The 25,883-nt window shown below is 40.2% G+C and overlaps 1 protein-coding gene across 2 annotated transcripts in view; it reads left to right on the top strand.

Moving 5' to 3' along the window:
• Window positions 1-25,485, top strand: part of LPIN3 (lipin 3) — a 56,298-nt gene extending 30,813 nt beyond the window's left edge. Inside the window, exons 8-20 of one of the 2 annotated variants that reach the window (XM_083358807.1) lie at window positions 4,087-4,186; window positions 5,229-5,407; window positions 5,655-5,751; window positions 6,504-6,573; window positions 8,596-8,673; window positions 9,033-9,097; window positions 10,985-11,120; window positions 15,746-15,894; window positions 17,557-17,643; window positions 19,813-19,965; window positions 20,304-20,418; window positions 20,519-20,622; window positions 24,066-25,485. In XM_083358807.1, the coding sequence (XP_083214933.1) occupies window positions 4,087-4,186; window positions 5,229-5,407; window positions 5,655-5,751; window positions 6,504-6,573; window positions 8,596-8,673; window positions 9,033-9,097; window positions 10,985-11,120; window positions 15,746-15,894; window positions 17,557-17,643; window positions 19,813-19,965; window positions 20,304-20,418; window positions 20,519-20,622; window positions 24,066-24,210 (1,478 nt within the window). In that variant the 3' untranslated portion in view covers window positions 24,211-25,485. Of the gene's footprint in view, window positions 1-3,847; window positions 3,948-4,086; window positions 4,187-5,228; window positions 5,408-5,654; window positions 5,752-6,503; window positions 6,574-8,595; window positions 8,674-9,032; window positions 9,098-10,984; window positions 11,121-15,745; window positions 15,895-17,556; window positions 17,644-19,812; window positions 19,966-20,303; window positions 20,419-20,518; window positions 20,623-24,065 lie in introns of both variants that reach the window. The other variant, XM_083358808.1, reaches the window with a different exon arrangement.
• The last annotated feature ends 398 nt before the right edge of the window (window positions 25,486-25,883 follow it).

Here is a 25,883-nt window from a genome sequence, read left to right as displayed (position 1 = left end):
TTCCCAATCCTTTTCCATACCCACCTATAGAAACCATCGAGACTCCTAAATCAAGTGCAGGTAGTCCTTTACTTACAATAATTTATTTAGCAATTATTCAAGAATAGAACAGAAGAGAACAGAACAGAACAGAATAGAATAGAATGGGGGGGGGTCACACGCTCAATTTGATTTTTCTATCTGGCCGGTGGTTAGATGATCTGGGTGGGGGTTCTCCAACTGTTACGCCCCTGTCATGGACCGATCATCATCTCCTGCGGCTGGTCTTCCTTTTTGCCAATCCCCATCGTGGGGTTGTTGAACCAACTAGATGGTTCCGCCCCAGGTGCTTAATGGACCCTGAGTGGTTCCAGGCGGTGCTTGGGTCCCCACCTGCCACCCTAGTTCACAGCTCGGCTGAGGCCTTAGTGGAGGCCTGGGAAAAGGCTGCCACAGAGGCACTCGACCAAGTTGTACCCATGCGGCCCCTGACCCGGTGCAGATCCCAGTGGGCTCTGTGGTTTTCCACAGAGCTCCAGGAGATGAAGCATCAGAGATGGGGCCTAGAGAGCTGTTGGAGGTCCAGCCGGTCTGAACCCGACCGATTGCGACTAAGATCCTTTACGAGGTCTTATCTCGCGGCGATGAGGACGGCATGGTCTAACTACTTTGCCACCCTCATCGCATCCTCAGATAATCACCTGGCCGCCCTGTTTAGGGTGACTCGCTCCCTCCTGAATCAGGAGGTGAGGGAGGAGCCCTTGCAGGGTCGTGCCGAGGAGTTTAGCCAGCATCTGTCGGACAAAATCGCTCGGATCCGGACCAGTTTGGACTCCAACTGGGCAGAGTCTGACGGTGAGAACATGGGTGGTCTTGTCGATGTCATCTGGGAGGAGTTCGATCTTGTGACTCTGGAAGAGGTGGACAGGATTACGGGGAGGCTGAGCTCCACCACATGTTTATTGGACCCGTGCCCCTCCTGGCTGGTATATTCGGCTCGGGAGGGGACACGAGGCTGGCTCCAGGCAGTGATAACTGCTTCTTTGAGTGAGGGTAGTTTTCCCGCTGCCTTGAAGGAGGCGGTGGTGAGACCCCTCCTCAAGAAGCCTGCCCTGGACCCAGCTGTGTTAAACAACTATCGTCCAGTCTCCAACCTTCGCTTTCTTGAGAAGGTTGTTGAGAGTGTGGTGGCGCAGCAGCTTCCTTTGTTCCTGGAGGAAGCTGATTATCTAGACCCGTACCAATCGGGCTTCAGGCCCGGGTACAGCACGGAGACGGCATTGGTCGCGCTGGTGAATGATCTCTGGCGGGCTCGGGACAGGGGCTGCTCCTCTGTCCTAGTCCTATTAGACCTCTCAGTGGCTTTTGATACCATCGACCATGGTATCTTACTGCGGCGTCTTCGGGGGTTGGGAGTGGGAGGCACCATCTTATGGTGGTTCTCCTACCTCCTGGGACGTTCGCAGTCGGTGTTGGCAGGAGGGCAGAGGTTGGCCTCGAGGCCTCTCATTTGTGGAGTTTCTCAGGGGTCGGTCCTCTCGCCTCTCCTGTTCAACATCTACATGAAGCCTCTGGGTGAGATCATTCGTGGTTTTGGGGTTAGGTACCATCAATATGCGGATGATACCCAGCTTTTTTATTTCTACCCCAAACCACCCCAGTGATGCCCTCGATGTGATGTCCCGTTGCCTGGAGGCGGTTCAGGTCTGGATGGGGAGGAACAGGCTTCGGCTCAACCCTGACAAGACTGAGTGGCTGTGTGTGCCGGCGTCTCGGGAAATTCAGATTGTTCCATCGTTAACTATGGGGGGTGAGATATTACTCCCCGTAGATAGGGCTCGCAACTTGGGTGTCCTCCTAGACTCACAGTTCTCTTTGGAAGATCATATAGGAGCTGTGACTAGGGGGGCCTTCGCCCAGGTTCGCCTGGTGCGCCAGTTGCGGCCCTATCTGTACTGGGATGCCTTGCGCACAGTCACTCATGCACTCGTGACCTCCCGTTTGGACTACTGCAACGCTCTCTACATGGGGCTGCCCTTGAGGACTACTCGGAGGCTCCAGCTGGTGCAGAATTCGGCCACGCGAGTGGTGGTGGGGGTTTCCCGATACTCCCATGTAACACCTCTACTCTGTGAGCTGCATTGGCCTCCGGTTGTCCTCCAGGTAAGATTCAAGGTGCTGGTTATGACCTATAAAGCCCTAAATGGCATGGGTCCGGGTTACTTATGGGAGGACCTGCGGCCGGCATCAACTTCCCTTCATCCAGTGCGCTCCCACAGAGAGGGCCTCCTTAGGGTGCTGTCGGTCAAAGAGTGTCGATTGACGGCCCCCAGGGGGAGGGCACTCTCTGTGGGTGCACCAGACCTTTGGAACCATTTACCGATGGAGCTCCGGATGGCTTCCGACCTTCGCTCCTTCCGATGTGACCTAAAAACATATTTATTTGAACAAGCCGGCCTGGTCTGATGGGTTTAGGGGTATTTTAATGCTATTGTATTAACATATTGAATTGGGCTGTAGTATTTAATGTTTTTTAACTTTTATATATTGTATTTTATTGTATTGCCCTGTACACCGCCCTGAGTCCTTCGGGAGAAGGGCGGTATAGAAATTTAATAAATAGAAAGAAATAGAAATAGAATAGAACAGAATAAAATAGAATACGAAGGCGCCTTGGAGGTCTTCTAGTCCAGTCCCCTGCTCAAGGGGTGATTGTCTAGTCTCTTCTTAAAAATCTCCAGTGATGGAGTGCCCACGATTTCTGGGGGCAACCTGTTCCACTGGTTGATTGTCCTCACTGTCAGGAAGTTTCTCCTTAATTCCAGGTTGCTTCTCTCTTTGATCAGATATTTGAATGACCCTGAAAAAAATGTCTTATAACCATCGCAATATCCCCATGGTCACATGAGCAGAATTCAGCCATTTGGCAACCAGCAAATATTTATGACAGTTAACAGCATCCTGCAGGTCATGTGATCACCATTTGTGACCTTCCCAGCTGGTTTTTAACAAGGAAAGTCAATTGGAGAAGCCAGATTTGCTTAATGATCATATGATGGGCTTAATAGTTGCAGCAATATGCTTAAGAACTATGGCAAAAAAATAAAATGGGGCACAACTCCCTTAACAATTGCCTTGCTTAGCAATAAAAATTCTAATCCCAGTTGTGGTTGTAAGTTGAGAACTATCTGTACTTGCAAAAGGTCCTTTTGCATAGTTACAAAAGGATACATTTTGTATCCATAAAAAAAAGCCCCCAAATGGGAATGCCACTTTAGAATATTCAGTCTGAATTCAGAAGTCTATTTTGCAGACAATGAAACAGGTGATTCTATAATGTCCACATCCCCGGTTATTAAAGGAGAAAAGGAGATTGATTACAATAATTTTATGCGGCTTTCTTGTCAGACGCAATGCAACTTACAGTATTGAAAGCAATAAACATATAACAAATACCAAAGAAAACAAAATCAGTTGCTGACTTCGAGTTAAAATTATTTGTTCCTAAGTAGAAGAGGACTGCTTTTACCTATTTTACAAAGGATAAAAGAGTGGAGGATAACCTAACCTTGGGCAATGTGTCATCACATAAAATACTAACCATTTTGTGTTAACCCAGTCATCAAAAATTGAAGCCACCTTGATAGCACCTTACTAACTAAATTCTTGATATTCTATGAAATTGTCCTATGGATTTTTTTTAAAAAAATAATTTACTAATCTCTACAGTATATAGGTATTCACTGAGGGTTTTCTTGGGGGGTGGACTTTTCATTATTAGGGTTAATGATTACAGAAATGTCTATAGAAAAACAGTTTCTTCATTAAATTATTAGGGCCATTGTAATCATTTCTTTATCTCTTTGAGGTTCCATAAAGAAAAACCCTCATCTGGGACCTAGTGATATTTATTTAGATGATCTTTCAAACTTGGATGCGGAGCAATTAGCACTTTATTTTCCCAAGAGGTATGACTATTGTTTCTGATTTCTTTGGAGAAGCTATAGATGAGAAATTAGAATTATTGAATTCAAGTTACAGTAGGAAAGGGCCTTGAATGTCTTCACTAAAGCAAAATGCAGGAATTTAATCATGACCAAAGGTGAGGTTCCATAAAGAAAAACCCTCATCTGGGACCTAGTGATATTTATTTAGACGATCTTTCAAACTTGGATGCGGAGCAATTAGCACTTTATTTTCCCAAGAGGTATGACTATTGTTTCTGATTTCTTTGGAGAAGCTATAGATGAGAAATTAGAATTATTGAATTCAAGTTACAGTAGGAAAGGGCCTTGAATGTCTTCACTAAAGCAAAATGCAGGAATTTAATCATGACCAAAGGTCACTTAACCTCTGTTTAAAATTATTCATTAAAAGGAAGTCCATAATATACCAGAGTAGCAAGTTTCATTGTGGAAGAGTTTATGACAAAGTTTCTTCTAATCTTCAATTTAAGCCATAGTCTAAAGAATTTAATTGTATTCACCAGAGATGTTGTTGAGGCTTCTGAATATTAGCAGAATTTATCAAAGTCCTTAAAAGACTTTGAACAGCATAGTTTGTCCTGATTCAAAAATAATTACAATCTGCCAATAGTTATCATGTACAATGGGCAACTTCAGAAGCCTTGCAGCTAGTTTGGGTTCTTAGTATCTTACTACCACATTAGAGAAGAGGAAATCTGAATTCCATAAGTCCATAACACATGTATAAGGCATAAAAATATGATTTATGGGCAGACTGTTTCAGTAAATGTGAGATAAGATGTCTATATTCAGGCTGATTAACATTAATCTGGTACAAGTAAGATGACATTTTAGATGTGTGTGTTTATAAATAAATAAAGCAAAAATAAAGAAATTTGTGATTTTTTAAAAAAATTGCAGGACTCAAATTTCTACCAATCCAAGGGCTGAGAATAATGATTAGAGATAAATTGGAGTCCAAGGGCCATAGATTCCTTACCAGAATTTAAAAGATAAAGCCATAATTTAAAAGATAGAGTCATAATTTAACCACTCTGAAGAACTTTCTGTAGTATGCAAATTGCTTCTCCCAAATCTTACTGTAACAGATAATCTAGGCATGAGAATAACAGGGAACTTTCCTCAAATAAGTAAAACATGCCATAATTTTTCTTGCCTTACAGGAATAATAGGGATTCATGTGGTATGTTGTTGTTGTTGTTCAACAACAACAACAATAATAACACCTATACCATACTATTGTTGTTAACATTTGGTTTTCAGTGATGCTGAACTGAATTGGGCACGAGCACAATCTGACCCTGGAATCTGCTCTCATTCCCATGTGCTGGGCCGTGCAACTGGTGACAGCAATGCAGACATTCTGCTGGAACCCATAGAACATAGTCCCATTCTTTTGTCTCTCTGTGGAGGTCTTGGGGATGATGGAGAATTAACTCATGGTATGTTTAGAGGCAAAAGATAGAATGTGATTTGGTACTGTAAGAGTTTTTATAAAGATCTGATTTTGAGTTGGCATTCTACAGTACTATTTAATAAAGTTGTTCTAAAGGAGATATTTGTTGGGTGGGAAAAATAATATCCAGTTACAGAATGAATTAGGAGACAATTATTTACCGAAGAGCTCCTCTTTGAGGGAGATGGGCAGTTTAGAAATATGAAATATAAATATATTGCCTTCCATTTTAGCAGAGAAGTTTATGAAGCATGTAGTGTCCTATCAGGAGTTTGCAGAGAACCCAGCAATTCTTGAAGACCCAAACTTGGTAATAAAGATCCAAAAGAAGTGAGTAGGAATGCCATTTTCACTTGTGGTATATGTGTTCCCCAAAGGAACTTTGTGTAGCCATGTACATGTATGCATGAGTGCATTCTAGTTGTATTTTGCGAGAATAATGATATTCTTGGCACTCCTTAAAGCCTGCTTTGCTGAGTTAGTGAATTTTGTATGAAGGTAGAATTTGCATTCCCCTCTTATATGTTTTGGCTCCCAATTATCCCCCCAAAAAAAGACTTATATGTGAGAATAGAAGCTCATACACTTTTATTAACTGAATTCAGCAACCATGACAGCAGAAAATATATTGTAGCTGGAATTGGCTTGTCATGTACTGGACAGTAAATGTTATTATAGGCTTCCTTCTAGAGGTTAGCTAAGAAACCAGATTTAGATTTTTATGAAAACATATAATGAAACCTATTTCAGTTATATGTTTATGAAACAGACACACACATATCTGCATATTTATAGTACGCTTCAGCTGCCTGTCACAAATATCTCAGATACTTCATGAAACAATGAGATTTAGTTGAGTCTGGCTGGGTTGAAACATTGAGCTTTGCCATTGGTTTGTGCTGTTGTTATGGTGTAGTGTGCTTAAGCAAATAATTTGGTGCAGTGCTTACACATCTACATATATTCATCCATTTGTACTGCAACATCTTTCAGTTCTGTAGTCTTGATGATCCTTTTCTATTACTTTGCTATCAGGCTCATACCTCTATATACATTTTTTTTGTTCCCCTCTCTAATTGTAGATACTACAATTGGGCAGTTGCAGCTCCTATGGTTCTCTCACTACAGGCATTCCAAAAGAATCTCCCCAGAGTAAGTTACCGGTAATATGAATTTGTGTTTAGTAATAAAGTATAATTTCTTATTTAGGTTTTTATGTTTCAACATTTAAAGAGTGCTGTAATTTAGATTCTTAACCTCTAGGAAGATAAACAATTTTTACCCTAATAAACTAATTGGTATTATCTCTCCAAATGACCAGACTAATTAATCAGGCCTACTGACAAGAAAACCTTTTATCCAAAGTTTCAGGTTTTCTTAATGCTATCACAGCAATCATTTATCAAGATCACCTTCTTTCTGTGTATGGGTTTTATGAATCCTAGTTCTCACATTTCCAGAGAATGATAATCACACATGTAAGATGAATTTTTAAAAAAATGACAATTTACTTGGCCAGTTAGGTGCTTATATTTTATGGACATGGTGTCACTTTTCTGTCCATTAGATACTAGGATTGGAAGTTATATTCCATTTTCCATATTTCATTTACCAATCCAAATTTAATCACATATTAAAGTGGTTAAGTAAAAAAGTACTTAAGTACTCCCATAAGTACTTAAATTTAATATGGCATTATAGCTTACTGTGAGATTATGATAGTTATATATTTTGGAAATAAAATTAGCTCAGTTGTGAAATGCAGTCTGTTATCTCAATATTGTCACTTTAATTTTCAAATTAGATGGCTAAACTATTTAACAGAAGAAAAACATATATAAAACTGTATTAATGGTATATCTTCAAAATTAATAATCATGTAAATAATAGAAAGTGAGGAAAAGGTTGATGGAGGGAAACCTACCGGTAATAATATTATGTGATACGTAAACCAGCTTCCCAGAATTTGATGATAATGCTCAAAGTATTCTTTCATGTTCCTTGTTAACAAGAAACATGAAAGAATACTTTGAGCATTATCATCAAATTCTGGGAAGCTGGTCTACTTATCACATAATATTATTAGGTTTCCCTCCATCAACCTTTTCCTCACTTTCTACTATTATTGTCATAAATAAAAAGTATGACAGAATTGCATACAATATAAGTATTTATATAATGAGGTAGCAAACAAGTTAAACTTGATATTGTAAATTACAAAAAACATATTTCCACCTACATTAGTATTCATTGTATGTAATAAATGTAATAAAAAGAGATGATTAGACTTAAGTCCAGCATAGGAAGTTCTGATTGGCAACACAACACAGATTGCACCGGCATATAAAGATTTATAATCTGTGTTTACCTTCGGAAACCACTTCTGAGGAAAATTGCTCTATGGTCAGATTCTTGGCAATTAATATTTAAGAATACTTCCTCTTCCAGTTAGGAGACACCCTAGTATAATATCTACACTGTAGAGTCTGTTGCCTCTTAGTTGTCAGTTTGGAAAACTTTGGCTTTTAAATTAGTGCCTAACATATCCCATTTTTAAAAAAACCTTGCTATGACTTCAGTGAGGGAAAATATCTAGCTTCTTAGCTCTCCACATACAACTTAAACAAGCCTTACTATTTTACTTCAAAATATATGCCTCCTTCTTAGGTAAATGACTTGTTTTCACCACAGAATAGGATCTTAAGCTACTGCATGTAAACAAGGAACAGATCTCATACTTACTAGCATTGATATTACCTAGTCTGTTAATAAAACATCTGCAAGCAAACAAACAACCAAGCTGAGAGAGCACCAAGGACTCCACAGAATAGACTTTGTACTTTACCTCAGTGCCAGCCTTCACTGGCCTACTGTTCTTCCTTGAAGCTGGAAAGCCTCTTCTGACTTCCTTTTTGGTGTCCTGAATTTTTTAACACTGTTGAATCAATTGCACTAAGACTCATATCCTTCTATTACATCTTATTCTTGGGAACATTGACAGTTGTGGGTTGGTTGATTCATTTTTGAATTAGATATTTGGTATTGACATGTTTGGAGGTTAGAGCTTATCCAATAATTGTGGACTATTACTTTTCTTAATTAAGATTGTAAGAGCTGCTTTTTGGATTCAGCCCAAGTCACCACAGCATTTCTTCATCTTTGTTGTGGTTTCAGAATACTGTTGATAGATTAATGAAAGAGAAGATGCCCAAGAAAGTTGGAAGATGGTGGTTTTCTTGGAGGCGAAAAGAGGTACACATATTGCAGTATGGAAAGGAAACATCCCTCTATGATATCCAGAACAAAATGTTGCAGTTGAAATGGACTTTTGTCAGGTGTACACAGCCCTAATCAAATTAGGTACTAGCACACATCTCTCCTTTGATAGACATGGCCAAATCTAGTATCTTTGTATCCAATACTTTGTAGCAGAGATGAGTTCCTTAATTTAATGAAGCTTTCTGTAACACGGTATGTTTCCCATTCAGACTGGGAAATCTGGGATGTGTTATTCCAACTTATCTAGGTGACATCAAATGGGAGAAAAATGATTTAATGCTTGAATGGATATTTAAGGAACATTAACTAAGGATATTTTTATGTATCTGTAGCATGAAATCAGTGCCAGGAAGTCCAACAAAGTAGGCAATAATCAGGAGGACACTTCTGTTCAGATGTAAGTTGTGATTTATTGATATTGTATGGAATTTGGCATATCTAAGGGCATGGCTGTATTTTCAATAAATAATTATAGTGGAGATTTAATAGTTTTGATTAAAATGTCTTAACATGACAAATAATATTTACTAGTACAAATCCACATTTAAAACTTACCTTAACAATTTGGAAGAAATAATTAGCCCTCTTTCCCCTCTCATCCCATTCCTTGACCAGAATTTTATTTTAAATTTCAGAATTAATTTGTTGATTATAAGAAATAGAGAGAAGAATTTACTGGAGTAGAGTTTTAATTATGGACCCGGAATCTATAGCTGAATATATTTTGTAAAAATAAAATAACACAAATGAAGCAAGTTCAAATCTTTCCACTTAGGTTTACCAGATGCTGACTAATAGATATTATTATTAACAATAATGAAAAATGCTGTGCATCTAATTCACTTAAAATCAGAGCTCTAGGTAGAAGCTAAGGGAATAGCCATCTTGCTCAAACTGCAGTTGGTGCCTTTAAAAGAACACTGCATTTGCATACTTCATTTTCTAATAATTTTTTTGAAATTGTTTGTTAAGTGTTTTTCAGCTATTAGGAACCTTTGGATCAACAGGTTTTATGGCATCATATGAGTTTCCTCCTATCCTTAGCAAAAAAAATGCTAGTTTAAGGACTTAAAAAAAATCTTCTGGAATAAACACCAAAAGGATGATTACAGCTTTGATTTTGGAAAGTTATAAATAGACTAAACCTCCAGATAGATTTGAAATAAGAATTTTGAATTAATTATAAGAATCCTTCCCGTAAGAAAATGCTTTTGTTTTAAATTCTCCTAAAAAAATGATAGTATGAGACTTTGAAGATTGGACACCAGAGGGAACTAGAAGGAACTAAAGACTGTAATTAAAGAAGAAAAAGTGACTTCCTAATACATAATAAGCAAAACTTCTTAACGATGGACATGCTGAAGGATATTTTTGAACAATGGACCAAGAAGTTAATTTCAAGAGTGTCAGCCTCTCTATATTTCAAAGATGTTATGGAAGAAAAAAATTAATCGGACAAGACTGAGACTGATATGAAGATGGATTTAAAAATGACAGGCTACAAGAATGATATGGGAAAAGATGCTACACTGGACACACAAAAGAAACCAGCAGATATCTGAATCTGGCATAAATGAATATAACCAACAGAGTGACTGGATAATTTTTCTATACTGGATTTACCGTATGTTAAAACTTAGAATAATCTTGTGAGAACGGGGGAAAATGAGAATAAATCAAGTTCTACAACATTATTTAAAAGGACTAAAGATCAAGATTATTAGAAGTAAAAGGAAGAAATACAAAGTTGGTTTATTTAATCAAGGTTAAGATAGATATGTTGCTATCTCTAGTCTAATCATTAGGTTTGGCCATAATGGAGTTTTGCTGATATCTGGACTGAAATGACAATGTTTTATGGATTTCCTTATAGTTAAACAGGAAATGGGAAGAAGTGGACCTTTGTTGTATGTTAAGAGAATGTTTACCTAGGAGTGCAGAGTTGAGAGTCATTCTATTGATTTCTGTTACTCCCTCCTAGACCTGCTAGTCTTTGGTCTTTGGAGGATTGGAGTTGCCATGGAACTATGTCATATTATTTTGCATTGAATGATCCAAAGACGTTTGGATGAGGCAGTTTATAAGTGGTAAAATAAACACATTTGGCAAGATATCAGTTGTGATAACAATTTAGGTGATAACCCTTATTCTTTTAAAAATCTTAAGTATTGTATAGGATTTATGTCCTGAATGAGTATTATTTCACATCATGGGACTTGACCTGTATTTCTTGGTCCTTACCGTCTTTTATGTTGACAATTTATTTTGATCTTGTGAACCATAGGAGACAAAATGATTCCTCCAGTGATGATGATGATGATGAATCATCCCATCAAGGAGACAGATCCATGCCAGATGCTATTACCCAGAAATTTCTTCCAACCTACAAGAAGTCCTTAAGACTCTCCTCTGATCAAATTGTATGTAGCTTTGAATATTCTTTTCTATATATTCCTGTTTGACTCAGAAGAGAACTTTCTGTTCAGGAAGGGGCTGCCAAAACACATTACCTAATTGGCACTCCTCTTAAGTGGACTTCACAGTTACTGTTCAAACTTCTCAGTTACAAGTTTGCATGTTGAAAAAAAAAGCCCAGACTTGGCACTTAAAGTTAAGAAAAGTTGGGGCAAATTTGGAAGTGTAGTTGAAAATATGAGTAGGTGATAAAGTTTTACTCTGTTAACTGATCATCAATAATTATTTTCCAAGATGGTATAAAGTAGTGTTATTTATTTATTCATAAAATGTACATTCTTTTTTTGTTCCAAGAGCTTAAATGAATGTTTGTAACTCTTTCTTCCAATTTTTTCTCTATTCCTGGAAGTTGCTTGGCTGGAGAGAAAGTGACTGGGCAAAAGTCAAGTCATTAGTGAGCTACCAGGAATGCATCTCCCTAGTTCTGCCCTAACTACTATCTCACACCAGTTCACCAGTAGATAAAACATTGAACTGAGATCACTGAAATCCAGGTGCAAGTCCTCAATCAATTATGGAGCTCATTAGGGACCTCTTAGCCAGACATTTTCTCTTAACCTAATGCACCACACCATTGCATCATGCAGATAAAATAAATGATGGCTCCAGGTAAATCACCTTGAGATCTTAAAGGATGGGGAGAATATCAGTGAAGTAAAGAATAAAATAATTTAGGTATCCACAATTTGGGGGCATAGCTGAATGGCAAGTTTTACCAAAACCAAAACAAGCAAGAGCAAATTTGAATTTGATTTAAATGGAATTAAAAATAATAGTTAAAAATTAACATTCAATATTTATTTTGTAATGTTCTGAAGGCTTTGGAAATAGGACATGGGAACTACAATGTTAGATTTGGAAGTGGTTATACATCTCTACTTTTTTAAAAGTCAGACTAAAAGAAATGTCTATTTCTATTTTGAAATTCACAGTTCATTAAGAAGAGATAATATATACCAAAATCTTTCTCAAGATGAACCATTTTGTTTAATCGGTTTTCATTGAAAAGTATTTATTATTTATTATTTATTTACTTATTAATTTAATTTATATACCGCCCTTCTCCCGGAGGACTCAGGGCGGTGAACAGGGCAATACATAAAAAACTAGATACAAAAATTAAAAATTATTAAAACGTGATTAAACAATGCCCATAATAAATTAATACAAATTAAAAATTTAAGTCCAATTATAAAAATCCCACCCCGTCCCATCAGGCCAGGCCAGCTTGTTTAAAGAGATGGGTTTTAAGATCGCGCCGGAAGGAGCGGAGATCGGGCGCCATCCGGAGCTCGACCGGAAGATGGTTCCATAAATCCGGTGCACCCACAGAGAACGCCCTCCCCCTGGGGGCCACCAGTCGGCATTCTTTGACCGGTGGCACCCTGAGGAGGCCCTCTCTGTGGGAGCGTACTGGGCGGAGGGAAGTTGACGCCGGCTGCAGGTGCTCCCCAAGGTATTCCGGACCCATGCCATGAAGGGCTTTGTAGGTCATTACTAACACCTTGAACCTCACTCGGAAGACAACTGGTAGCCAATGCAGCTCGCGGAGCAAAGGTGTGACATGGGAGTATCGGGAAACTCCCAATACAACTCTCGCGGCTGCATTCTGTACCAGTTGGAGCCTCCGAGTGGTCTTCAAGGGTAGCCCCATGTAGAGAGCGTTGCAGTAATCAAGACGAGAGGTCACGAGCGCATGAGTGACCGTACGTAAGGCGTCCCGGTCTAGATAGGGCCGCAACCGGCGCACCAGGCGAACCTGGGCGAAGGCCCCCCTAGTCACAGCTACTATATGGTCTTCTAGGGAGAGCTGTGAATCTAGGAGGACTCCCAAGTTGCGAGCATTATCTACAGGAGGTAATAACTCATCCCCCATAGTGAGGGGTGGGATATCCTGAATATCCCAAGATGCCGGTATGCACAGCCACTCAGTCTTGTCAGGGTTGAGTCAAAGCCTGTTCCTCCCCATCCAGACCCGGACTGCCTCCAGGCACCGGGACATCACGTCGAGGGCATCACTGGGGTGGTTTGGGGTAGAAATGAAAAGTTGGGTATCATCAGCATACTGATGATACCCAACTCCAAAACCACAAATGATCTCACCCAGCGGTTTCATGTAGATGTTGAACAGGAGAGGCGAGAGGACCGACCCCTGAGGGACTCCACAAACGAGAGGCCTCGCGGTCGACCTCTGCCCCCCTGCCAACACCGACTGCGAGCGTCCCAGGAGATAGGAGGAGAACCACTGAAGAACCGTGCCTCCCAATCCCCTGAGACGCCGCAGCAGGATGCCATGGTCGATGGTATCGAAAGCCGCTGAGAGGTCTAATAGGACTAGGACAGAGGAATATCCCCTGTCCCGAGCCCTCCAGAGATCATTCACCAGCGCGACCAATGCCCTCTCCGTGCTGTACCCAGGCCTGAAGCCTGATTGGTACGGGTCTAGATAATCCGCTTCATCCAGGACCAGAGGGAGCTGATGCGCCACCACACTCTCAACAACCTTCGCAAGAAAGCGAAGGTTGGAGACCGGACGAAAGTTATTCAACACAGCCGGGTCCAAGGCAGGCTTCTTGAGGAGAGGTCTTACCACCGCCTCTTTCAAGGCGGCGGGAAAACTACCCTCACTCAAAGAGGCAGATATAACCGCCTGGAACCAGCCTCGTGTCCCCTCCCGGGCTGCATAAACCACCCAGGAAGGGCACGGGTCCAATAAACATGTGGTGGAGCTCAGCCTCCCCATAATCCTGTCCACTTCCTCCGGAGTTACAGGATCAAACTCCTCCCAGGTAACATTGACAAGACCGCTCGTGTCCTGATCGTCCGATACTGCCCAGTCGGAGTCCAGACCGGTCTGAATCCGAGCGATTTTGTCCGACAGATGTTGACTAAATTCCTCGGCACGCCCCTGCAAGGGTTCCCCACTCACCTCCTGATTCAGGAGGGAGCGGGTCACCCTAAACAGGGTGGCCGGGCGATTATCTGCGGACGCGATGAGGGCAGCGAAGTAGTTAGACCTCGACACCCTCATCGCTGCGAGATAAGACCTAATATGGGTTCTTAGTCGCAATCGGTCGGATTCAGATCGGCTGGACCTCCAAACGCTCTCTAGGCCCTGTCTCCGACGCTTCATCTCCCGGAGCTCCGCGGAGAACCATGGAGCCCATTGGGATCTGCGCTGGGTCAGGGGCCGCAAGGGTACAACTCAGTCAAGTGCCTCCATGGCCGTCCTTTCCCAGGCTTCCACTAAGGCATCTGCCGAGCTGTGAGCTGAGGAGGCAGGTGGGGGCCCCAGTGCTGCCTGGAACCTCTCAGGGTCCATTAAGCGCCTGGGGCGGAACCATCTGGTTGGCTCAACAACCCCACGGTGGGGAGTGGCAAAACGGAAGACCAGCCGCAGGAGATGATGATCGGTCCATGACAGGGGCATAACAATTGGGGAGCCCCCACCAAGATCATCTAACCACCAACCAGATAAGAAAACCAAGTCAAGGGTGTGGCCTCCCTCATGAGTCGGTCCATGAATTACTTGCATCAGGTCCATGGCCGTCATGGAAGCCATGAACTCCCGAGCTAACTCAGATGCTCCTCCCAGGGATGGTAGATTGAAGTCTCCCAAAACCATAAGTTTGGGAAACTCAATCACCAGCCCTGAGAGGATATCGAGAAGCTCAGGCAGGGCTGCTGCTGCGCGACTAGGCGAAAGGTACACCAGCAGCAAGCCCAACTGCGCCCTAGGACCAAACCTCAATAAGAGAGATTCACACCCGACTATCTGAGGAACGGTGGCCTCCTGCGGACATAAGGTCTCCCTCATAATCACAGCCACTCCCCCACCCCTACCCTGAGTCCAAGGCCGGTGTAGCACCCGGAAGCCTAGTGGGCAAAGATCAACCAGGGGGATACCGCCCTCTGGGCCCAACCAGGTTTCCGTGATGCAGGCCAGGTCCGCATGCTCACCCTCGACCAGATCCCGGACGAGAGGAGCCTTGTTAGCAACGGACCTGGCATTCAGGTACACCAGCTGGAGCTCAGGTGGCTGCACATCCCTGCTCCCAGAACCTCGGGTCGAAGACAGAGGGTTGGAGTAGATAGTCACTAGGGGCATAAAACTATTTGTCCAAATCTGAGCATCAATTTCTTTTTTTTTCCTTTTTATATGAGCATCACTTTCAATTGGGAATGATTTTAATATAAAAATCTAGATAGTTTAAAATCCTAATTTCAATTGAATTGTGACTTTGCAAATTACTGACAAATTTTTGAGCAACAAAGAAGACTCTCTGATGTAATAGCCTCAATTTTGCAAATAGTTTAAAGGATTTGCAAACATCTGAGAGAATCAAAATTGGGATGGACATATGAGGTGCTATATTTTGTCTGATTGCTTGGAGAGCACAGAAAGAAGAGTGACGTTATCCTTGTGTTCACATTTATTTGAAAACAAACAGTACTGAATTCTGTGGCCTTTCCTTAATGGAAACTGATTAGGATGTATAACTAACAAAACAGTTCTGAGAAATGTCATGTTCTAAATTGTCTGCCTCTTTTTCCTTTTCTTTTGTTGTAGAAAAAGCTGAACCTGAGAGATGGCCCCAATGAGGTTGTGTTTAGTGTGACCACTCAGTACCAGGGCACATGTCGTTGTGAAGCTATCATTTATTTATGGAATTGGTATGACAAGGTGGTGATCTCTGACATTGATGGCACCATCACCAGGTAGATTCCCACTGCTAATGCTTCCTATAATACTTGACCGTGGATTCTTCCGTGCCACCATTATTTCCTCTTACCTATCTCCCCAAAGGAGTTTAAAATTGATCTGTAGTTGTCTACACTTTTGCCAGCCTTGCCAAGCTTGTAGAGAATATGCAGAAATCACTCTGAGTCAACCAGTTACTTAATCTATGATCTAACTCAGGGATGTCAAACTCGTAATGTCACATGACGTGTCATGATGTATTGCAACTTTTTTCCCATTGCCGGCAGTGTGGGGGGGGGGAATGCAGTTTTGGCATGATGCATCCAGCCTGTGGGCAGGCAGTTTGACACCCTTGATCTAACTGAACTGCAGATGGTGATGAAATTAAAAAAAATAAAATCCCTTGTTCCCCCAACTTCACAGTTTACAAAAGACATGTGAATGGTTGCTATCAGGGGAAGCTTTCCAACTATAATGCATGTTTTCCTCGGGCATTTAACAATTGGTTTATGATGGTGAAAGGATAGCATGCTAGAAGTTTTGCAACTGAACATTTTTTCCAATAACTGTAAATGTGGTTGCCAGTGATGGCAATTACTAGAGTGGGAGAAAGGAGTAGATACATCTCACCCATGCCTGCAGAAAAACAATAGGAAGAGGATGCTGAAAATCTCAGCCAGTGTTGCTCATCCTTGACAACTTTAAGATGTAGACATGCTAGCTGGAGTATTCTGGAAGTTGAAATACATTCATCTTAAAGTTGCCAAGACTGAGAAATGTTGCTCTAGGCAGTGGAATGAGAACGATAGCAATAGATGTCATGAATCCTCCTGGGGCATGGCAAATATTGCAGAAAATATTAGACTGGCATAGGGATTTATGCAAGTTAAAAAAAAATCAAAGGTCAAACCTATCTCTACTCCAAATTCAGGACTTGGGTTTGACTAGTCTAAAGAAAAGAAGAAACAGGGGTGACATGATAGCAGTATTCCAGTATTTGAGGGGCTGCCACAAAGAAGAGGGCATCAAACTATTCTCCAACACCAGAGGGCAGGACAAGAAACAATGGCTGGAAACTGACCAAAGAGAGAAGCAACCTGGAATTAAGGAGAAACATCCTAACAGTGAGGAAAATTAACCAGTGGAACAGCTTGCCTCTAGAAAACGTGGGCGCTCCATCACTGGAAGTTTTTAAGAAGAAAGGGACTAGACAGTCACTTCCAGCTTCTATTCTATTCTATTCTATTCTATTCTATTCTATTCTATTCTATTCTATTCTATTCTATTCTATTCTATTCTATTCTATTCTATTCCATTCCATTCCATTCCATTCCATTCCATTCCATTCCATTCCATTCCATTCTATTCCTATATTCTACTCTACTCTACTCTACTCTACTCTACTCTACTCTACTCTACTCTACTCGGCTTATACGGACTAAGCAGGTTCTGCAGCTTCTGTGGTCATTTTGGGGAAAAACAGAAATGAGCTGGCTTGCTTACGCTTCTAGAGGGCTGAAACCAAAAACAAAACCACTCCTGTTAGAACAGGATATCTTGCAACATGTCACTGCATGTCCAGTTATGAATAATCTGATATCACTCTTGCTTTGCTTATAGGACAACTTGCAGCTACATTGTGCAGAATTCATCATATACATGTTTTTCTTCCTCATCAGGTCTGATGCCCTAGGGCATATCTTGCCACATCTTGGGAAAGATTGGACTCATCAAGGCATCGCTAAGCTGTTCCATAAAATCCATCTGTATGTATTAGTAGTCCAGAGATACGAACATAATGCTATAGTAGTTCATATACAACAATAGCACTATTAACTTGGTGATTCTTTTAAAATATTAGATCCCAATTCCTTCTTCCAAGACAGGTCATGCTAGCTCTCTTTTTGTTACTCATGTTCCAGCAAGCAAAAATTTTTTTAGATAGGCTGTTATATAAGCTGACTGCTGATGATTTGTGATGCATATTTCATGAAGACTGAAATATTGTTTTCTTTTGTTGTTTTTGCAAGTTTATTATTTCAAGTTAAAATAATCTTCTTGAATACTAGCCATTGAAAATCCTGCATCTGCCTACTTTAATTAATTATGTACTCTAAGTCAGAGTTTCCCAACCTTTCTGGTTTTGCACACTGGAGGGGATTCTTCTGTGCAAGCACCTGGCAACTAACACGTGCCCGCCCCTCACCCAAATGCAGCCTGAGTGCACATGCTCGCCCACTGCTTGTGGGCGTGTGTGTGCTCACTCGCACGCTGTTCCCACGGCCCGGTTGCAAATAGCTTACAGTCTACTAGCGGACCGCTGCCCAGCATTTGGGGAACCCTGCTCTAAGTCACTGGAAGGCATATATTCCTTTCTTAAGGATGCAATGTACTAAAATTGTTACCATGTTAATTTTTTATATCAGCAAATACTGAGAAATGGCTATTTTTGCCAATAGCTCAGGGTTGCCCTTGATGCTCTCTGAGCTTGGTTGTTTGCTTGCAGATACTTCATCACACAATTTGGTAATATCATCAGTGCCAACATCATCAATTATCATCAGCTCTGATAATGTTAACTGGTCAGGTAATCAAAATTTTGCAAGCAAACAACCAAGCTCAGAGAGCACCATGGCTGTTTCTTATTTAAGATTCTCAAAGAATTGAAATCCTTGAGATTCTCTGCTAATACGACTGCCTAGGAGCATCTCAAGTGTAAAATGATATCTATTTTAGACAATGCTTCTAGCTCATAGGAAATTATTTCTATCTCATTCTGGCTTCCTAAGATATGCTTTGATATTTTTGATGTTCTTCTCCCCTATCCTAATCTCCTTTTTGAACTTAATAATAAGCATCTCTATGTTAATTTTTGTATTAGTGTTTTCAAACAAAGGCTAGTCTACCTCTTATTGGAAATTTTACATGAGCTAGGTTACCTATTCTATACTATGTCATTGGTAGTTCCAGATTCTCAGTACTGATGTTTTCTTGGGTGAATGGCAGTTGGTCATGGGAAGTACGTTTTTGCCTTTATGCAGAATTAAAATATGTGCAAAGCAAATTAACAAGGAAAGATGTAATGAACTGACATTCAACTAAAATATAAAATTGCTATATAGAAAAAAGAATAAGCATCATAAGAAACGTATAGTACGAATAAAGATAGGATGGTCAATATTTGGGCCAAGCTATTAAAACTGCTTTCAATAACAATATTTGTTGCTATTCAATTATTTAGGAAGCATTGTCCTGAAGATATTGCTTTTGGTATCAACTACCTGATTAACCTAGCCAAACTGCAACATTTTGCTGATTTGAGCAAATCCCCCACAAAATAAAATACAGTTGGACCTGGTTAGTACTTGGCTGGGAGGCCACCAGGAAATCCTAATCCTAGCTTTGACTGTGACGTTGGAAAAAAAGGAAAATAATTATGGCAAAACATTTCTATATAGCCCCAAACTATATGTCCAAAGATTCTCCAGGAGTTGACTTTAACCTGAAGGAGTCTTTGCCTGTATAACCAATGTGACATAGAATATTGTCTTCATTGTAATTCCTTCACTTTATTAACCTATACTGACACTGTGGTGTGAAACCATATTTGATTGGCAACACTGTATCTATTATATGATCCCAGGTTTGTTGGGATTTTGCAGGGGAGAAGTGACAGTGGCCTAATGCTGAACAGAAAAGAACACGGATTAGGGAAATAATCATTTGAAAGAGCAAATGGTGTGGAGAGGTCTTTGAGAAATACTCTAAAAATATTACTTTGTTCTTTTACTTTCCAATGTGTGTCCCTTTGACCCAGTTTGTAAGAGCTGATCGGGAACAAAAGCAATTGTGCCATTCCTGCTGGAGGGGGAGATCAGATGAGGGGGATGTTAAGCAAAATGGTTTCATTCCATTTGGTATCGTCTCCATTCTAGCAACGGATACAAGTTTCTCTATTGTTCAGCCAGAGCTATTGGCATGGCACACATCACCAAAGGATATTTAGAATGTGTCAATGATAAAGGTTGGATGCTCCCCAAAGGACCTATCCTGCTGGCACCTAGCAGCCTTTTCTCAGCATTTCATAGGTAAGTATTTCTATGTAATGGTAGAGGGTGGTGTCTTAATTTGTGTGAGCATTGCTTTATTGCTTCCTTCAGAGATCATAGAAATGCACAAGTATGTGATATTTGAGTAAGTATGACCTGGAATTCATTGATTATGGTCCCATGTAAGGAGAAAGATGAAAGCTCTAAATTAAAATGTGGCTTTGCATCTGGAATTACAACCTCCCCTGACAAACAGGTGTCAGAAATTAACACTTCATAATTACTCCCCCCTCTTTAAAAATCTTTAAGTACTTGATAAAGAAGAATGAGGGAAAAGCAAGTTCACCTTTCTAAACTATTTGTTCACTGTGTTATAGGGAAGTGATTGAGAAGAAGCCAGAAGTGTTCAAAATTGCCTGTCTGACTGATATCCGAAATTTATTTGGTTCCAATAGCTGGCCTTTCCATGCTGCTTTTGGGAACAGACTAACTGTGAGTATCAGTAGAATGAGGAATATGTATAAAGAAATGAAACCCTTGCTGATTATTATTATTATTTTGACATATATGCTGCTTGTGGTTTCTTCAACAGGATGTCTATGCCTACAAGGAAGTGGCATTGCCAGAATCCCGGATATTCACTGTAAACCCCAAAGGGGAATTGACCCAGGAACTCATAAAAATTACCAAGTCCACGTAAGCCTGCAGATTAGCCTTTTCTTTTGCAATCTGTAAATGTTGTAACAAACCATTTGCTTAAACAAAACATCTAAGTGGCTAATATAGGGAAAACTATGCGGTGACAAGTTTCTTTCCTTCCATATTGGATTTAATTCTCACTAACAGAGATGAAATGATAGAAAGTGTCAAAGCCACAGGAACCTTGGGGGGAAGTGATCATGCAATATTGGAATTCAACATTCTGGAAGCAGAAGCAATAGAACACAGCCAAACTAGAGTCTTGGACTTTAAAAGAGCTAATTTCAATAAACTTAGAGAGACCCTGGGAAGAATTCCATGGATGAGAATCCTAAAGGGGAAAACAACTCAAGAAGCTTGGGAAATTTTGAAAAGTGAGATAATAAAGGCCCTGTCTAGCACAATACCAACAAAGAAGAAAAATAACAGCTTTCAAAGGAAACCAGCATGGCTGCATAAAGAACTCTCTGATAAACTGAAAGATAAAAGGGACAAGTATAGTAAGTGGAAAGAGGGGCACATAACTAAGGCAGAATATCAGCAAACAGCCCGTGCCTGCAAAGATGAAGTGAGGGAAGCTAAGGCTCAAAATGAACTAAGGCTTGCAACCAAAGTCAAAAATAACAAAAAAAGCTTCTTTCAACATATAAGAAACAAGAAAAAAGTTAAGGAAATGATTGGTCCATTAGTGGGGGAAAGTGGCAAGAAGGTGACAAGCAACAGGGAGAAAGCAGAACTATTTAACTCGTTTTTTGCATCTGTCTTTACACAAAGGGAAAAAACAGTCCAACCTACCAAAACCAGTGCCATAAAAAACAGAATAGAAACGCAAGTTAAGATAGGCAAGAAAATGGTAAGTGAGCACCTGTCCAGCCTAGACGAGTTCAAATCACCAGGACCAAATGGATTACACCCAAAGGTTCTCAAGGAACTGGCAGACGTGCTCTCAGAACCACTGAACTATATTTTTCAAAGATCCTGGAGCACTGGGGAACTACCAGAGGACTGGAAGAGAGCTGATGTAGTTCCCATCTTCAAAAAAGGGGAAAAAACTGATCCAGGAAACTACAGACCTATCAGCCTGACCTCAATACCTGGGAAGATTCTGGAAAAGATAATCAAACAACAAATCAGCGAACACCTTGATGAGAACAAAGTTATAACTAAAAGCCAACATGGGTTTGTCAAAAACAGATCGTGCCAGACAAACCTTATTGCATTCTTTGACCAAGTGACAAAACTAGTGGACCAGAGGAATGCTGTAGATATAATTTACTTGGACTTCAGTAAGGCATTTGACAAAGTAGATCACAACCTACTACTTGATAAGATAGAAAAATGTGGGTTAGACAGCATCACCGCCAGATGGATTCATAGCTGGCTGACAGGCCGTACTCAGCGTGTGGTCCTCAATGGAACTGCATCTACATGGAAGGAAGTGTGTAGTGGGGTGCCCCAGGGCTCTGTTCTGGGCCCAGTGCTCTTCAACATCTTCAGCAACGATTTGGATGAGGGGATAGATGGGGAACTCATCAAATTTGCAGATGACACCAAGCTGGCAGGAATAGCCAATACTCCAGAAGATAGGCTTAAGATACAGGAGGATCTGGACAGACTCAAACACTGGGCACTATCTAACAAAATGAAATTCAATTGTGAAAAAAGTAAGGTTCTGCATTTAGGCAGGAAAAATCAAATGCACAGGTATAGTATAGGTGGTACCTTGCTCGATAGTAGTAACTGTGAGAGGGATCTCGGAGTCCTAGTGGACAATCATTTAAATATGAGCCAGCAGTGTGCTGCAGCTGCCAAAAAAGCCAACACAGTGCTAGGCTGCATTAACAGAGGAATAGAATCAAGATCACATGAAGTACTAATACCACTTTACAATGCCTTGGTAAGGCCACACCTGGAATACTGCATCCAGTTTTGGTCACCACGATGTAAAAAAGATGTCGAGACTCTAGAAAGAGTACAGAGAAGAGCAACAAAGATCATTGGGGGACTAGAGGCTAAAACATATAGGGAACGGTTGCTGGAATTGGGTATGTGTAGTTTAATGAAGAGAAGGGTGAGGGGTGACATGATACCAGTGTTCCAATATCTCAGGGGCCACCACAAAGAAGAGGGAGCCAAGGTATTCTCCAAAGCACCTGAAAGCAGGACAAGAAGCAATGGATGGAAACTAGTCAAGGAGAGAAGCAACCTAGAACTAAGGAGAAACTTCCTGACAGTTAGAACAACTAACCAGTGGAACAACCTGCCTCCAGAAGTGGTGAATGCTCCAACACTGGAAGTTTTTAAGAAGAGACTGGACAGCCATTTGTCTGAAATGGTATAGGGTTTCCTGCCTTACCAGGGGGTTGGACTAGATGACCTCCAAGGTCCCTTCCAACTTATTATTATTATTATTATTATTATTATTATTATTGTTGTTGTTGTTGTTGTTGTTGTTGTTGTTGTTGTTATTATTATTATTATTATTATTATTATTATTATTATTATTATTATTATTATTCCTTCATCATGTGATTCAGCTGAAACATTCTTCCACCTCTACCAGCATCATTCAATTATATACAGCTCAGACATTACCGCATTATATGGCAAGTGTTCTCAGGAATGGGTGCAAGCAAGAAAACTTACTATAGATTACCATTATCTCTGTAATAAGTTTAATGTGAGAGCCATAGTTCAGGAGCAGGTATATGTGGTAGACATAAGGGTATAAGTAAATCAGTGGTGGGATTCAGCCAGTTTGCACCACTTTGGCAGAACCGGTAGCTAATTTTTTGTGGCCCAGGCCCAGAATGGACTTCCAGAAGCAGCATCCTCAGAGACTACCGGTTGTTCACATATTTAAATCCCACCACTGAATTAAATGCATTTATTAACATAATAAGTAAAAACAGGTAGCCCTCGAGAGTAACTGAATCCAACTTTATAGTCATATGTCATGCTGGTCATTAAGTGGGCCATGTGATTGATCCATTATTATTATTATTATTATTATTATTATTATTATTATTATTATTATTATTATTATTATTATTATTATTATTACTTTTGCAGTAGTTGTTAAGCAAATCCATTATCTGCAATGAATGGGTGTTTTTTTGCCAGAAACAGGAAGAAAATGCCAGTTTCTGGCAAAAAATATAAATCACAGTCATGTCACTGTGGGAATGATGCAAACAGCTATAAATGCAAGCCAGTTGCTATGTGCCCAAAATGTGATCACTGCATAAGGGAGGCAGCCATCCTATCTTCAAATCCAGATCATAAGTGTTTTGGAGGTCCAGCATAATTTTGAACATTTGCTAAGTGACCAGTTATGCCAGGACTACCTGTATTTGCTTCTTTAATAAAATTTAGGAAACTATAAATGTGCAAGAAAACATGCTTGCTGTTTTTAATTGTTCATGTCTTCTTTCTTCTAGGTACGAGCGCCTGGGTGAGGTGGTAGAATTTCTCTTTCCACCTATTGGCAAAGATGTGGTTGTTTCTTTGGCTTGCCCAGAGTTCAGCCAATTCTCTTACTGGAAACCATCCCTGCCTAGCGTAGACTTTGAAGACTTTGTCTGATTGTTCAGAGCCAACATTATTTCTCAAGGAATCCTTACTTTTGGGTCCTCCAATATGGTGGATAGGCAGCAAAGTAAAGGTTGCTATTTCTCCTTCATTATGCAAACTACTTGGCCTTTAGAAAGGATGTGTGTCTGTAGTGAGTAAGGAGCATCTTGTGTGGAAATATGCTCTTTCAACCCAAGATTTGACTGATATGCTGTATGATTAAGTATTTGTGATGTCTTTAAGTGATTGTACTCTAGTCTTTATTCTTAGACTGAAAATAGACTTCATGATGTTAATAAGGGCGGAAAGTCTCCACTCCTCCCATCCCCCAGTGTTTGGGGTCAACAGAACTCATGGCCTAGAAGATAAGCAGCTTATATAGAATTTTTCTTCCACTCACAAGCACATTACTTTAAAACCTACCAAGACATGTTGCACCTAGATGTTAGTATTCTAAAAGAAATGATACCCCTTTCATAATCCTTTCAGTTCTCTGCTTCTTTTGTTGATTACAGTATTATGGATAGGACATTCTTTAAACATTACTTCTGAATACTGTGACTTTTTAAAAATATTCACTAGTGCTGCTCTGAACTAGACCCCTGGTTTTACAGAGCCTCTTCTGAACCCTGAACTCTGCCTCTCAAATGTAGCAATAGGCATGAACATTGTGACTTGCTGCAATGGGATATTTTAAATCATGACGATAAAGAAAATGTAGGCCTTGGCCTTATGGTAATTAATAGCTGCCAAATTCTTTTCTTTATTAGCTATGATATTTTTTTATAATGGTTAGAGATACAGTCAAACACCAAAGGTCCATTAGCACGGGTAATTCTGAAAATCCAAAATTATATTTTCTTTATCACAAGGGCACCAATAATAAAGATGGGGAAAGTGCAATACAATAAGCAAAAATCACTCATTTTGTAAGATTTGTGCAGATTTCTTTTCTCTAGTGGATATTTATAGATTTGCTGTGAATTTATGAAAATTAGATTTGGGGAGCCAGTTCTTGTTCTACTTCACATGTTTTCCTCCTGCGTAAACCTAGGTCGGGGTACAGTGAACAAAAGGATATTTCACTCAAGTCCTATGAGCCATCTATTTGCAACATTCTATGAATTTCCTATGGTCTTCATTATACAGACCTTGTTTTCTGTCAAGAGGAGGTGATTTCTAGTTATGAAATATATGCTAGATATGTAGGAATTCCCAACTTCAAACTTTGGCATCAGTTTAAAGGATCAGGTGACATAAAGAGTGTCAGCCCCAAACCATGAAAAACTACAGAAAGTATTTTCAATAAACTTATGAAAAAGTGTTCTCTTTGTCATCACTGTTGCTATGTGGTATCCTAAGCAATAATGACTTCCAGTTCGTAACCCCAAGACTCTGTAAACATAATTCTGCTGTGAATAGGAGATACATCACATTGTGATATGAATAGGAGATACAGTACATACTTAACTTGAAGGATCTTGTACATTTGAAAACTTAGCTACAGCATCTTATTTGATAACTTAAGTCTTTAACATGCTAAATTAGTGTGAATTAAAATTCAGAATCTTATGATCACCTGTTGAATTTGTACTTTAACATTATTGAGTTTATCAATCTGATTTGCTCAATAGGTTGCTCAATTAGCCAGTTGTCTAGCATATTAAGCCATAAAGTGATTTGTT

Source organism: Vipera ursinii, assembly GCF_947247035.1.
Source record: "Vipera ursinii genome assembly, chromosome: 3".
Classification (NCBI taxonomy): domain Eukaryota; kingdom Metazoa; phylum Chordata; class Lepidosauria; order Squamata; family Viperidae; genus Vipera; species Vipera ursinii.
This window is presented reverse-complemented; position numbering and strand designations above follow the sequence as displayed.